General features: G+C 41.0%; 1 protein-coding gene across 1 annotated transcript; it reads left to right on the top strand.

Moving 5' to 3' along the window:
* Positions 1-1,938: 1,938 nt before the first annotated feature.
* ubald2 (UBA-like domain containing 2) lies at positions 1,939-14,235 on the top strand. The gene is made up of 3 exons (XM_031318759.2): positions 1,939-2,258; positions 8,764-8,820; positions 12,982-14,235. Exons 1-3 carry the CDS (start codon positions 2,139-2,141, stop codon positions 13,345-13,347), a joined length of 543 nt encoding a protein of 180 aa, XP_031174619.1. The 5' UTR covers positions 1,939-2,138; the 3' UTR covers positions 13,348-14,235.
* The last annotated feature ends 1,387 nt before the right edge of the window (positions 14,236-15,622 follow it).

Genomic DNA, 15,622 nt, shown 5'->3' on the forward strand with positions numbered 1-15,622 from the left:
TTTTAAGCCTGCGTACTTTTACTGAAGAAACATTTTCAATGCAGAACCTTTACTATAACAGAGTTTTACAGCGTGTTATTAGTACTTTTACTGCAGGAAAGCCAGACGCAGGAGCAGAAGTCAGAATCAATACAGAATTTGTCTTGGTGGTTTGGTGCATAACAATAAAGATCAAGAGACATACTATAAAATAAAAATGTACAATAGAAAATGTGAAACAAATTTAAGAAATACATAACAATATCTGTTTTTAAAGTGGAAAAGCTGTAAAGTTTTGTGCAGGGGTGTGCATGGATTGATAGCCACATTATGAACTCCAACATGTGGTGAAAACAAACAGGACTCTCTGTGACAAAGCCCACTTTTGAGGAGACAGTTTCATGTTAAACATTCACTCCAGAGCTTTAACAAAGCCTCTTTACTTTTATGTTCTTGTTTTGGTGGAGAAATGTCCTTTAACCAATCAGAGAGCTGATCTACAGACATCAGAACAACAACTCCAGGAAAAAGAAATGAAAGAAAACAGCATTCAAATGATATGTAAGATATTGTACCGGCCAATCACTGCTCTTCATTACACACTTCCTGTTAAAGCTTAAAACATTTAAATCATTGACCCAAAACTGTGCAACAGTTTTTCATCAGACATGTTCTCTTCAAAGCCACCAGACTCCTTTGACAAAAATCTGAATTTGTTTTAGGTGTCTAAAATACAGTACATTTAGCTGCTGACCCCGTCCACAGCAGTACATTGGTTATAGCTTCCAAGTAGGTACTCCTGCATGCAGGTAATACACTGACTTTGGATAAGTACAACTACAACTCATACCACCCCACTTCAATATATCCAAACTATCCCTTTAAAACTGTCAGTCTTTGTCCAGGAGGGTCCTGTTTCTCCAGCACCAAACACCCTTCATCAAACACCCACCATTCAGGTAATAACACCTTCCAACAATACATAATTCATAGACTTCCTCTGTAAGATGTGCTTCCACCTGCACCACCGCTGAATTATTGAGAAAGAGAGCCGGTCAGCCTGCAGGCCAATAAGAGCTGCATTCACTTGATAAGCAGGTAAGTGTTGAGTTATCAGGAGAACCATTCACTGGTCCAGTCAGTCCTCAGTACATCAGGAAGTTCCACACGTGTCACATCAGGAGGCCGACTGCCTTAGGATGTCCCAATTAAAATGCTGATGATGAAATAGATCTTTAAAGACACACAATTTCATTTTATTTTATTTGCATGTACCTTAGTTTTTATATAAATCCTGCAGCTTCCTCAGAATTTAGTTTTCCTTTTGATGTGTAATTGAAAATTATTTTAGATAAAAAGATAACTTAAAGATAATTCAAAACTTTTTGCAAAACAAACAAACACATAACTGCATATGACACTTCATGTTACCTGTGGGCTGCATAGTATATGGTGCAATATAATAATAATAATATTATTATTATAGGCCTAGTATAACAATATTGGCTAGTACAGCAGTATAACAGAATATCAAATGAATATGGTACAGTAAAGTAGTAAAGTATAGTACGGTATATATATATAGTATACAATAATCTCTACTAATATGATATATTTAAAAAGATATAGTAGAACATAAAATAAATATACAAATATTTACAGTTAATGTGTTTAGCTCATATACTGTACCTGCCAAACGAAGCAGCCAATCAGTTCTTTGAATTCAAGCCCGAGATCCAATCAAACAAATGACGTCAGTATAACGGACATGAATAAATTCGCGTGGACAACCGAAACGAGGGCGGGGAGGTTGTTAACTGTACTCTGCTTGACTCCACTTATCGGCGGTGTCTCTGAGTCTTAAAACAAGCGCACTAGTTAGTTTAAACGCGTCAGCCAATCGGCGCTTCTCTAGTACTATCTTCGCTGCGGAGCCGTCCAATCAGGAGCGCCCTTCTCTTTGTTGTTGGTGATGACATGAAAATATTGTTGTTGCTGCTGGTGGAGGCTGCGGAGACTCAGCGGTGGGAGACAGGCAAGCAGGCAGGACTGGGTTTGAAGGATTTGAGGCGTTCGGAAAACTCGATCCAAGTGAAGATTTCATTTATTTAGTTGTATTTTCGACTTTAAAGCAACTGCGTGTTGCGGGGAAAGCGGTCATGTCGGTGAATATGGACGAACTCAGACATCAAGTCATGATCAACCAGTTTGTTTTGACGGCTGGATGCGCCGCCGATCAGGCGAAGCAGCTTCTACAAGCGGCCCACTGGCAGTTTGAGGTGAGACTGAACGTTTCGTCTAGCCTGCTCTCATAATGTCTGACCGCTTATTGAATATTCCAGCTGTACACGAGCTGTCGACACATTTAAATCAACTCCTCGTGTTGGTTATTTCGAGTATTTTGTGTCCTGCTTTACGACCATGCGCTCCTGTAGCTAACATAAGCTAAGTTAGCAGCACTGAGGACGTGGTACTTGGTCGTTTTTTTTGTTTACATTCTAGACAGGAATTCACCGTGTCATTGCCAGGCTAATTGTTGTTAGCCTAGCTGCTAGCCGCCTCTATAAAACAATATGGTCGCTCGAGCTTATTGTTTTATGATTCAGTGGCTGTTATCGAAAAACAAATAGCTTCATGTCAAATCACTGTTGCCATCTTGTCTGATAACATGTTCTCATCCATTACTCACTGATTATAAACTACAGGTTTGGCTTGTTTGTTCAGATCAAATCTCACAGGATGATAAACTAAAACTGCACCCTTCCTGCTGAACGGGTCGAAAACAATCCCTCAAATCACATTTCATGTTATTTAACTAGTCAGAAGAAAAAATATTTCTAGAATTTAATAATATGTGCTGAACTGCTAAAACCACTGATTATTTTACTTTTTGCTAATTGTACAAGTGGAGATCAGTTGTGGAATGTAACTCAAGTATTACAAATCTGTACTTTTGAGTATTTCCATTTCATGCTACTTCATACATGCTACTTCGTACTCCAACTACATTTATCTGAAAGCTTTAGTTACTTTCCAGATGACAGTTTTTCATCCCCTTCCTGTCCAGTGAAAACCATGTATCTCCAGATGTGTTGATTTTGAATGTTTGTGATAAACTGAAGGATAAAGTGTTCCTTCATGTGTTGAAAAACATTCTCCTACTTCTTAAGCTAAATCAACTCTTTAAAAAGCCTTTTTGGATCAGCTGAAAAATGTGTTGTCACAAATCTGAAAACAGGGCTGTATTTCTGACACCATGAAAAGTTACCTCTTTAGAGATACAGGGTTCTCACAGGACAGCGACGCTATAAATATATGATGATCTTGGGATGCACTACCCAACAGTATATAAAGGAGTTAAAATTAGCACAACCTTAAACATCTACAGCAGTAAAATGCAACATACACATAAATGCAGCAGTAATATTAATCCAGAAACATCAGATGTAATAGGATAACTCTATGAACATTTTACTGAACGATACATACTTTCCTTTAAGTACATTGTGTTTAGTTAAGTAAGGTTTTGAATGCAGGGATTTTACTTGTAGTGGATTTACTTGTATTTGCACAGTGTATTTTCACTTGTATTAGTGATTTTACTGCAGTAAAGGATCTAACTACTTCTTCCACCACTGCAGCAGATATAGAGATCAGACTCACTGTACTTAGAGCTAAGTGGTCTGACATTGATCCTAGTCTTGTTCAGTTATATATAGACTGATTAAGATGTGTTAGCCTTCCAGCTGTTCTCATAGTACACAAGCCTTCCTGTGCTATTAATACTTATTAAAAGCTGAAATGATTAGTCGAGTAATCTATTCTCGATTTCTCCAGTGTGAGGATCTGCTGCTTTAGTCTGTTTTAAATACGAGTGTAAAGTGAATATATTTGGATGGTCAGACAAAATATATTTGAACTCAATCTGGGAAACTGTGATGTGACATATTTCACTATTTCAGACCAGTCATTTTATAGACCAAGTGATAAATGAAAAAATCAAGAAAATAATTGTCAGATAAACAAAAAAAAATGTGAACAAACATTAGTTGCAGCTAGGGCTGGGCAATATATTGATATTATATCAATATATGAGGCTACATATCGCCTTGATATATATCAGACCTGTTAAACAGCTGACAGAAACCTGAAGGATCTCTGACATCCTGCAGATGGTTCTGCTCAGACCACACCTCCATCTGTTGGGGCTGAGGGCTCATTGTTGGGGCAGCTGGTTCACCAGAGTTTTGTTACTGCTATCAATACCGTGACTTCCTAAACGATACTTTTTCAATACCAATTTTATAAAACAAAAAAGAAATGACAACATTACACATTACGGCACAAATCTTTTTATTTATTTTTCAGCTGCTACGCGAGCCCTGTCTCTGTGCGTAGTGTAGAGTTTTTCCTGCCTGTCTCTACAATGTGCAAACAGCCAATCAGCAGCATTATTAGATCTTGGTAGAAGCATGCTGCATGCTGATTGGCTCACTGACGCCGATGAGATTTACTCCTTAGGTTTTGAAATTTAGTATTGAATGACGAGGCATCTTGATACTCTATACTTTAGAGGCAATTTCGGTCGGTGCCTAAAAATAATTGATATACCCAGCCCTACTGATTACCACACGCGGCCGATAGGGAATATTTAAGCTGGAATTAATATATACCTTTTCTATGTGAATTGTGCACCGATATGACCAGTATTAGTCAATTGCTGAGCATTTCAATAAAGAACTATGTAATGACACCATTTAAAAATCACTCCAACCAGCGTTTGCTGCATTATATGTTCTTTGAAAAAGGTTTTCATATTTGCGCATATAGCGGACAACATATTCGCTAAGCAACGGTACACAAAAATATTTTAAGCAAAAATGCCAAACATTTGACTGTCAAACTGAAACAGAAGTGTGTGCTGAGAATATGTTGAATACGTCACCTTGGGCTCTAGGAGATTCTAAAGGAAATTTCCAATATTCTCTAACAGTTTGTAGACAAAGTAACTATAAAATCAACAGAACGTCCACAGTTTTCCAATCCAAACGCACAACAACAGGAGCCAAAATGCAAAAACAAAAGAAACGATACTGAGAAAGTGTACAAAAGCACCTCACACATGGAACTCAATGTGCTTCCCCTCAGGAGATATTTTTCTGTCCTGTTACCATTTTAACATTTATTTATTTTTAATTTACCCCCTGCGGTTGGCCAAATGTAGAAGGACTGCAACTACCGAGTATTTTAAACGATGATTAATCCGGCTAAGATATTCACGATTAATCAGCTAATCGTTTGGAATAGGGGTATAATAAAAAATCGATACACTTGAGTATCGCGATATTTTATTTTGCAATACTATACCGATTTTCAAAAACACAATATAGATTTTTTTTTTTTTTGTTTACGTGCAAAAATATTCATGTAAGACAGTGGTTCACGTTTATGTTGTGTTTAAACCCCCTACTGCTAGATGGCTATGCTGAGACGCACCACTAGTGTCCTCGCCTAACAGTGCCTGACTTTTTGCTAGAAGCTAACATTGTAGCTATGGCTGAACTTTGTTCTACTTTAGCATGTACAGATTTGCTCAGTAAGAACCTGTGAACCACAATCCCAAACTGGCAGTTTGATTTTCTGTGTACTGAATTGTTTACCTAAAGTAAACTTCTTAGACTTTTATGCACATTGTGTCTTTTTTTAAATATTGAGTTTTTCTAAAATTATACTTTAAAAAAATCCCAATATATCGCCTTACGCACAGTATCGAAATATATTGCAATATATTGAATCGTGATACGTATCGTATCGCCAGATTCTTGCTAATACACAGCCCTAGTTTGGAATGTAGTGAAATGTATCATAGCCTTCCAGGACCCAAAGTGACATAAATGTACCCAAGATATTCAATCTGCAAAGATATAAAACAGGAAAAAAGCAACCTCACATATTGGGTGTATTTTCTTGACAAACGATTAATTGATTTCCTGTCAAATTGGGTCAATGGACTGATGGTTTCAGCACTGATATGCATGATGTATGTGAGACTAGAGAACACAAGGTGCTATTGTGTCTGGCTCCTCTCTGTCAGTGTGAGAGCGTACTGGAGTAAACTGACTATTGTTTGTGTTGGTGTGACAGCAGTGGCCTGGTTGTTCTCTGCGTTCTGGTTCTGGTTCTGGCTGTGAGGCGAGGCCAAAGGCGTCTTCTGTCCTCAGCCGTCACCTTGAGGCCCGCCGGTGCCATATCAAAACAAAGATCCATTTTAATTGGGGAATCCATTATTTGAACCCAGCCCTGGCTAACTGCTAAGCTAATGTTTACTAAGTTTAACACTGCCATGGAGACATAAAAGCATTTAAATTGACAGTTATTTAACATCATGTTTTCTTCATTGCTGTAAGCAGAATCTCTTTTTACAAGAAGAGACTTTTAGAGTAATTTTCTACTCTTTGTTGTTTTAAAATGTGACAACAATCCAACACTTACGCAACAACATACTAATTCTAATCACTTTAAAACTTCCCTGCTACAACCTGTTAACAACCTTTTCTTCACTGTGATGTTTTTTGTCCACTGACGAAAAGAAAAAAAGAAAATCTCCCGTAAAGGAGCTTTTAAAGAAACCCGGTAAACTCAGTTCCACTGTTGTGTAACACAGTGTTTGTGTTTACAGCGGCAGGAAATGTGAATGGACAGTGTGTGACATTAAGTGACCAAACCAGGTCCTGAGAAAAAGAGCGAGAGGAGACAAAGAGCAGCGCCGACTCAGAGGCTCTACACACAAAAGCAGCAAAGCATTTTGACGCTTTGAGATGTGTGTCACGTTGTACGGCAGACATTCCTGCACTACCGCTGCTGTTGTCAAACAACCAGAGCGTGGGAGGGAGGATGGTGGGAGGGTGGGAGGGTGTAGGCCTCTTTCTCAAGTGTTGGTGAGAAAGAGGCCTCTGGTGAAGGGAAATGGAGGCTACGCTGAGCAGTAAAACAAGCTCACTCTCGGTGCAGCCCCTCATGGGTCATCATCACATTTGTCACACTTAGTGCTGGGTATCGTTCCAAACATTTCGATCCCGGTACCGATACCAATACCGGGACTTCGATACCGGTTCCTGAACGATACTTTTTTCGATACCAATTTTATAAAATCCATTTTAACAAAAAGAAATTACAACATTACGGCACAAATCCTTCATTTAGGGTGCTTGGATAGCTCACCTGGTGGAGCAGGCGCCCATATATAGAGGTTTACTCCTCGACGCAGCTTTTGCTGCATGTCATTCGCCCTCTCTCTCCCCTTTCATGTCTTCAGCTGTCCTCTATAAATAAAGGCCTAAAAATGGCCAAAAATAATCTTTAAAAAAAATTCCTTCATTCATTTTTCTGCTCCTACTCCTTGAGCCCCGTCTCTGTGCGTAGCGTATAGTTTTTCCTGCCTGTCTCTACAACGTGTAACATTAAAACTGCCAATCACAAACATTGTTAGATCTTGGTAGAAGCAAGGTGCATGCTTATTGGCTGACTGACGCAGATGAGATTTACTCCTTAGGTATTGAAATTTGGCATTGAATGACAAGGCATTTTTCGATACTAAGGAGGCAATTTGGTCTGTGCCTGAAAAGTATAGAATTCTGTACCCAGCCCTTGTCACACTTAATTGCTGCTCCGCTGCACGACAAAAACAAGCTTTCCCAACAGCTGTTTCACTTCCACATCCCACATTAGAGGTTGATTTGTCCTCAAAACCTTTTGAAAAGTGAACCAACAGCATTCTAAACTATTTAAAAACTCCTCTTGGAGAAACAGGACTCTTATAATGCAGTCCACATATTTGTAGAGTGGTGAGTTCACTTCCCACCCCGATTAGCTTCTCCCTAAAGAATGACATCACCCCCCAGAGTTTCCCATCATCTATATGAATCAGGCTGTCGTCTCATTCAGAGGAATTATCAGCTGTCTTTTTTTCTTTCTGTTTCTCGGAGGTCATGAAGTGTTTGTTCACGCCAGCCTTGTTCTGTGGTCACAACAAAGAGGAACGACTCATTTCCCTGTTTGTGCAGGGAGGCGGCTATGAGAGCTGCTGTTTACACTTTATACTCTCTGTTTTCCAACTCTGCAATTAATCATTTTCTTCAAAATTCATCATTTTCATTCAGTCATTTTATGAATCGTTTGGTGATAAAAGGTTAGAGAATAGTGAAAAAATAAGTCAAAGGAATGATAGTCTTTATGATATTAAACAAAATATCTTTGGGTTTTGGAATGTTTGACGGGTAAAATAACAATTTCAATTTGTCAACTTGGCCTTTTTTAGAAATTGAGATTTATGACATTTTATGAACCGACCGATCAGTTGGACCTGAGAAATTAACCAGTTTTGTTGTTATATCTTCACAAAATGAGTTTGTTTGTACGCCTTCAGACTTAAACTTTGGTGTAAAACTTGCATGTCCAGAGACAGTCTCACTGTGCTTCAGCTTCAGTCTTCCTGTTAAGTTTCACTCTGTGTCAGTGAGTCAGTTAGCTTGTGGCTAATCTGAAAAAGCCTCACTGTGGTCTGTAAACCCGATGTTAAATCCCAGCGTGGAGATAATAGTTTTATCCTGGGTGTTAACTGACACGCAGGCTGATAGCGAAGAGGGTGGGGTCAGTTCTTCCCCCAGGGATGAAAGAAGGCAAATGTTTGACTTCTCCACTTCTATATATGTTGTTATAAATTATAAATCAAAGTGCTCATAACACAATCTCTCTCTCTCTCTCTCTCTCTCTCTCTCTCTGCAGACGGCCTTAAGCTCCTTCTTCCAGGAGGCCAACATCCCCAGTCACCACCACCAGATGGTAGGTCCATTTCCCCCTTAAAAAAAAATAATAAAGGCATGTGTGGCTGAACGCAAGCTTAAGCCCTCGTACTGGACAGTGGGATGGATGAACCCATTGACTTGCTGGTTTCAGACACACAGCTGGGCTTTACCAGTCCCTCCAGGATTTCGCGATGTCGCGATCCCGCCAATGCACGCAAATTCAACCAATCAGCGTGACTTTGGTGCGACTCGCAATTTTGACCAATCACCGCAACTTTTCCGCAAATTTGACCAATAACCGGAGTTTCCTGCGACTTCAACCAATCCCAGCAGTCCCACGTGCCAGACTTTACGTCAGTATAATGTGACTCTGACCAAGCGGGAGTGAGAGAGAGCTGGTTTCCGATATATGAAGACGAGACTCGAGCATTTCACATTTACCAACAAAACGTACAGTGAAAGACCGTGCAAAACATTTCAGACCACCCTGCCAACCTGTATACATTTTAACATCAATGTACGCTGTAAAGTTTTTTTTTTACTCTAAATCTGAAGCGGCTGCTGTTTCAATCCTGTGGGCTGTCTGCAGCAGGCGGGGGCGGGGCTGCTGCTCATACAGTTCCCCCCGCTACTGACACAGAGCCGGCCCGACCCATAAGCGAACTAAGCGGCTGCTTAGGGCCCCGTGGCTACCAGAGGGCCCCCAAGAGTGCTTGAAATGTCCCACAATAGAGCTCATAACAGAGCCGGTCTATTTAAAGATAGTGTTGCTGCTAATGGGTCTCACATTAGTCTTTAAATGCATATTTGTACATTATGAGTGCTTAAACTAATATTTACAATACACAAGTTTGTTAAGTGCCAAGTGCAGTGGCTACATTTTGCAATGTGGAGAGTCCCCAAACCAAATCCTGCTTAGGGCCCCCAAAAGTCTAGGGTCGGCCCTGTGCGTACACACACAAACAAAAACACAAACGCACACGGTGGCTGCAGGAAAAACCGCAGATGAGACGACACGATGACCTAAATTGAGGACAGCTACTCTCGTTATTGTAAGTTAATGATAAGTCCAATAAGTACTTTATCAAACCGTATGAATGTGTGTCCCAGGCCAGGATAGGAAATTAACTAACAATGTAAAGATCAACAAACCACTGACACATATGTTCAGATTTGATTCATTCAATAAATTATTATTTTTTGTCTTAAATCCACCAGCCATTTTCATATTATACCAACATTTGCAGCATCCTGAGCCTTTTTGGTAAGGTCACTGAGAAAATTCAGCCCAGAGTAATTTTATTCTCCCCGAAACGAGTTTCCTTTTTATTTTTAAAGAACTATAAAAAAACTTTCACTGTCTCCCGCAACTTCATTGCAACAAACATACAAAAGACATTGCAACTTTTATTGCAATTTTTTACAAAAGCTCCCGCAAAATCAGGCATTTTGGGCCGCAACAATCTCAAAAAAAGGCCGCGAAATCCTGGAGGGACTGCTTTACACACCAGCAGCAAGTTTCACACTGCTGGTCCTAAAAACAATCGCACAAAGAACATTTTCTATTGCAAAGGATAATAGTTGAAGCAGGTTATAAAACTCAAATAATGTAGCGGTTTAAAACGATTGCAGTACTAACATTCATCTCACCTGCGTGTCAAATACGATTCAGGTCTTAACAGTCAAACAATGATGCTTCAAAATGTATACAAGCAAAACTCGCAGTCAGAATCAAAATCCAGGACATTAAACACAAAATAGTGCAGATGCAGGAATAATGTATAATATATTACTGTGGTGGAGAGGAAAATATAAATGTAAACTGCAATGTGGGCATCGTCCAACGTTTTAAGCTTTCTAAACATGCGGAGTCGAGCCTGCTCTATTTTTGTTGAATGTTCTGAATTCCCAGGCCCTCTGAGCTACCCACAATGCAACCCAAGTGAACACATTATAATATTTAAAAAGGTGAAGGGAGCTTTGGACTCTGATGGAGAGTCGGTGTTACATTTTTTTTTTTTGCTTCTTCTTAACATTTGTTGTGTCTCGTGTGTGAAGTCTTACATCTCTCTTATCAAACTAAAGTGTATGGTCATTTAGTACAGAAACACATCACAGAGGGTGTGTCGCGCTCTGATCTCAGTTACATTAAGAGTCTTTCTGCTTTAAGGATGGGCGCGGGCACCGTTTAATCTTTAATTTCAGCCCTGTAGAACAGTAATTACCAGCTTACGAAGAGGAGTGACTGGACTAAACTCAGTCTGAATGAATCGAATAATTATTCTGTGGCTGTGCAGACTCGCGTCACCGTGCCCTGGGCCTGGTGCTGTGTGTTACGCAACCCTGTTTCTTAACTGTGTGCATATCTGAGTCTTCTCTCTCGGGGTTCGTCTGATCCTGAACATGCAGGAAGAGCATGCCGACATCTGCAGCCGTGTTTTGTTTTCAGTCTGTTTCTCTTCCTCCTTCTCCTTCCGTCTGCTCTTGTGTGGGTGTACGTGCCTGTCGGTTGCTCTGGGCGGAGCGTGTCGTAGCTTGAGGAAGGAGGAAGTATGTGTGAGAGCGGGCAGCCGGTTTGTTATTGTTTTGGGTGCAGTGCGGTGACATCATCTCGCCCGAGGCTCCTGTGTGTGTGTGTGTGTATATGTGTGTGTGTGTGTGTGTGTGGGTGTGTGGAAGAGTACAGGGCTGTACAGCTGCACACGTCTGAGAGAAAGATTGGAGCAACCCAGGGGGAGCATCAGCTGCAAGACACACACACACACACACACACACACACACACACACACACACACACACACACACACACACACACACACACACACACACACACACACACACACACAAACATCCACCTCCTCCTCCTAAGCTCAAGCTGTCCCAACATGGCTCTGAGCACAGAGGAAAAAGAAGTCAGTGGTACAGCAATAATAAAACTTTACTGAAAGATGAACTCTTTCTTAACCACAGAAGAAAAGTAGTGTAAAGACAGAGAGGAGACTTCAAACAAGACTTCATGACTTTGTTACAGAGACATCAAACATATCAATTCATAAAAAATAAATAAAATAATAAACCAGACGTGTAAAGACAAAACTGACATTTGCAGAAATATTACTTCCAAATATTATGAAGAATACAATATTAGAAACAAACAACAAAAAAAAACAGTGTCATAAATAGTGCAACAAAGTACATTTTGCAGTGAGTTCAGACTCTCATCAGTAGTCTGGGAACTGGTTCTGTGGCATGTTGGGACTTGTAGGTGAAGGTCTGAAACGGTTTAGTTATCTGGGCAAACTAGCAGCAACATAAGATAAACTTAATCGATCTTACGGAGGAAATAGAAGCACCGCAGAAGAAGCACAGATGTAAAGTACTAGATAAGTAACTTTTGAAAACTTGAATACTTTATACAACGAAACCTGAAAAAAAAGGACTATGAAGGGAGACAAACAAATGGTCACTGTTGAGGTTAGGAGACGAGGAAGTTGCAATAAAACTGCAAAAAAAAAAAAATGCAATTTGGGTAATGGACTCTAGTGGAGAGTCTCATGTTGGCAGCTTGAAATTCCGTAGTACACTTAGCAGCGAAACAAAGTGTCTCACACACTCATGCAGGAGGTTAACAGCTGAGGAGTGTGTGTTTTTAGTTCCCCTCCAGCTGAGAGGACCCCTCCTCTATTTCTGTCTGCTATCTGATCTCTGTGTGAGTTGAGTTATCATTTGAGGTGTGCGTGTGTGTTACACTCTAATTGATGCTCTCACTCAGGACGTTTGGCATTTAGCCCCCAAAACTAAAAGAGGAAACATCTGATCAAATAATAAGTAAACAAACATATTCTTAAAAGAATCTGCATTTAAGACCAAATTTCCATATTTGACACTTTTCACTACCAGAACTGTGTTCCTGGCTTTGGAGCAATATTTAAACCTTTATCTTGGGGGAAAAAACATTTGTGGAGAAATAATTTGCAGTTAAAAAATATAAAAAATCTAAGTATTTAGGGGGACCCAAGTGCTTGTAAAATCCTGACTACAGCTGAGGGATTAAAGTATTTAGAGCCAAACTGATGGATTGAACCTCTCTCAGAAGGTGAAATAACGTATATGATAACATGTTAACATTATTCAGGAGAAATTGTTCAACTTTAAACTTCTTTCTGTTAACCTCCTTCCTGTCGTGTTCGTCCCACAGATGTGTACTCCCAGAAACACTCCCGCCACGCCGCCCAACTTCCCGGACGCCATCACCATGTTCTCCAAGCTGCGTGCGTCGGATTGTGGCCCCGGCGCCGGCAGCGGCCCCTCCCAGGCGTCCATGGCCTGCTCCCCCCCGGCCCCCTCCTCCACGTCGGGCTTCAGCTCCTTCTGGGCCTCGTCGCCGCCCAGCCACCAACCGGCCTGGCTGCCCCCGTCGTCGCCCACGGGCCACCACATGCACCACCACCACTACCACCACCACCACCACCACATGCAACAGACTCCCATGTGGCCCCCCGTCTCTCAGCCCAACAACTCCCAGCAGCCCCCTGTCGTATCGGTGCTCCACGGCCAGAGATGAGACTCGCGGGCTGCCTGCGAGGAGGGGGGGCGGGGGGGGAAGGGAGAGGGCGGCTGTTTCGTGTGTAGCCAAATCGGTTTGGGTGGGGGGGGGGGGTCGGGGCGGGAGGGAGGGATTGGGGTGTCACGTGTGGAATGAGAGGAAATGGGGAGAAAAAAGACAAAGACGCTGTTTTCCTCTCTTGTTTTTTTTTCTAAACTGAAGACTCAGCTGGAGACGCTCTTCCTCTCCGTCTTCATCACTAGTCATCCGAGCCGAGGAAGAACCTGCGCGGTCTCCGACGGCGACACTGAGAAACTTCTTTCTTTTCATCATCAATGCAAACAAGCCCAGGACCCAGCAGAGCACTCTGAGGATTGGAGCCATGTTTTTGTTGTTGTTGCGTTTTTAGTTTTTTTTTTTTAGAAACTCTTCTTCTTTCCGAGGGTTCAGAAGTCGGCAATAACCAGCAGCTACACAAAAACGAAAACGGCTTGTGGATGAAATGGCCTCAGACGCACGGAGCATGTGTACAGTGTGCACCGGATTATAGAGGTGTGTTTTCATTTACAGCCATAGAACTGCTCCACACAGTGAAACCTAACTCTGGCTGGATGACACGCCCGTATGTCAACAGTTAGTGCATCTCATGCATTACCTTTACGTCTGCGTCATGGGGACAGATTCACCACACACATAAACACATGGTGATCTTGGTGAAACACCCAGAAGGTTGTTTTAAAAAAAACATTTAGCACCTCAAAGACTGACCCTGGATGACAAAATATTCATCCTGCTGCACATTAACGACGAGTTCTCGCTGTTTCCTGATCCAGACAAAAGATGGTTTCTGTCTCTGCTTTTATTTGTCGGACTTGAAATCAAAATAAAGTTTTATTATCAGTTTGATAGAGAGCCAGAGTCATGACGTCACTTCCTGTCTAGCCTCTGATCCACCAGCTCCTGTAACTGTAATGTCATTTCTAATTCCGCATTTCTTTCATCTAAAAAAAAAAAAAAAAAAAATGAGGCAAGTTTACTTTTTCATATTTAGCTTACTCTGTGAGCATACAACAACAACAAAAAAAACTACACCCCCATGAGAATCTACCAGTACATTTTGTGGGCTTATGGGCAATGGTGTCCTTTTTTAAAGGCAGCTAAAAACAGAAATATTGAATAAATGACAATATCAGGTCAACACAACTCTTTTCTTCATTATCTTTACATTATTATTATTATTACATAATTACATGAAGTGAATCTAGGGCTGGGTATCGTTTAAAAAATGTAAATACCACAACAAAACCAGTACTACTGAAGTGATACCGATACCAATATCTTTTGATACTTTTTATTTCTTCTTCATTTAATACCCATCATGTGAACGGAAGCATTCCGCGACCAAATGATTTCTACAAAAATGCATTTCGAAAGGATTCAAATTATTTAAATTAAAAGTATAGCCAAACTTTTGTTTTTGGTGGCATCTCACCACGCTGAACTACCAACTCTAAAAAATACACCGCGCTCGGCGCCAATCACACGTCGCATTAGATCAAAGAGCGCTCGCGGTGATTGGCTTTGAGCAAAACCAAACAAATAGTCTTTTTTTAATCATCTAGATCTGCGTACAAAAAGGATCGAATGCAGGTATTGTTTGCCTGGAGAAAACAGCAACTGAAATTAGCAACACTAGTGCCACCGCTCGAAACTGAAGCCTTGCATACAGTACTGTACACATCACTGTTCTACTGCTGGGATTTCGCAGTGTAAGATATTGCCTTATTGCTGACATTTTGCTAACAGTAGTTCTGACTAAAGCGTCTCTGGTTACACCGCTAGCAGACAAATCGCATTCTCAATGAGAAATCAATTCTTCGCTGTTCTGTAGTTACCACTGGGTCTATGGTTAACTGCTTCTCAGATCTCTGCAGGGTAAATCCAGACAGCTAGCTAGACTATCTGTCCAATCTGAGTTTTCTGTCGCACAACTATTTTGCAGCGGCTCTGTGCGGAGCTTAGCACCGCCCATGCCGATTCTGATTGGTTTAAAGAAATGCCATTAAACCAGAGCACGTTTTCCTCCCATCCCCGAATGCTGTGTGGAGTAGCCAGACCCTCCTTCAGGGCGCTTTGGAGGAGGGTATGTCAAAGCGAGACTACCAGTGGCAGCACAGTGCAACTTCCTGTTTAGACAACTGCTGCGGCGAAAAAAGAATGGATCTGTTGAGTTTTGTCCGGATAAAACTACTTTTAAAGTGGATGTTTTTCGGGGCTGTATGCATAGACTTAC

Source organism: Sander lucioperca, chromosome 21 (genome assembly GCF_008315115.2).
Source record: "Sander lucioperca isolate FBNREF2018 chromosome 21, SLUC_FBN_1.2, whole genome shotgun sequence".
Taxonomy (NCBI): domain Eukaryota; kingdom Metazoa; phylum Chordata; class Actinopteri; order Perciformes; family Percidae; genus Sander; species Sander lucioperca.

Coding starts and splice junctions, on each gene's coding strand:
- ubald2 (XM_031318759.2), top strand. CDS start 2,139: ATGTCGGTGAATATGGACGAACTCAGACATCAAGTCATGATCAACCAG. Junction 2,259..8,763: donor CGGCCCACTGGCAGTTTGAG/GTGAGACTGAAC, acceptor CTCTCTCTGCAG/ACGGCCTTAAGCTCCTTCTT. Junction 8,821..12,981: donor CCAGTCACCACCACCAGATG/GTAGGTCCATTT, acceptor TTCGTCCCACAG/ATGTGTACTCCCAGAAACAC.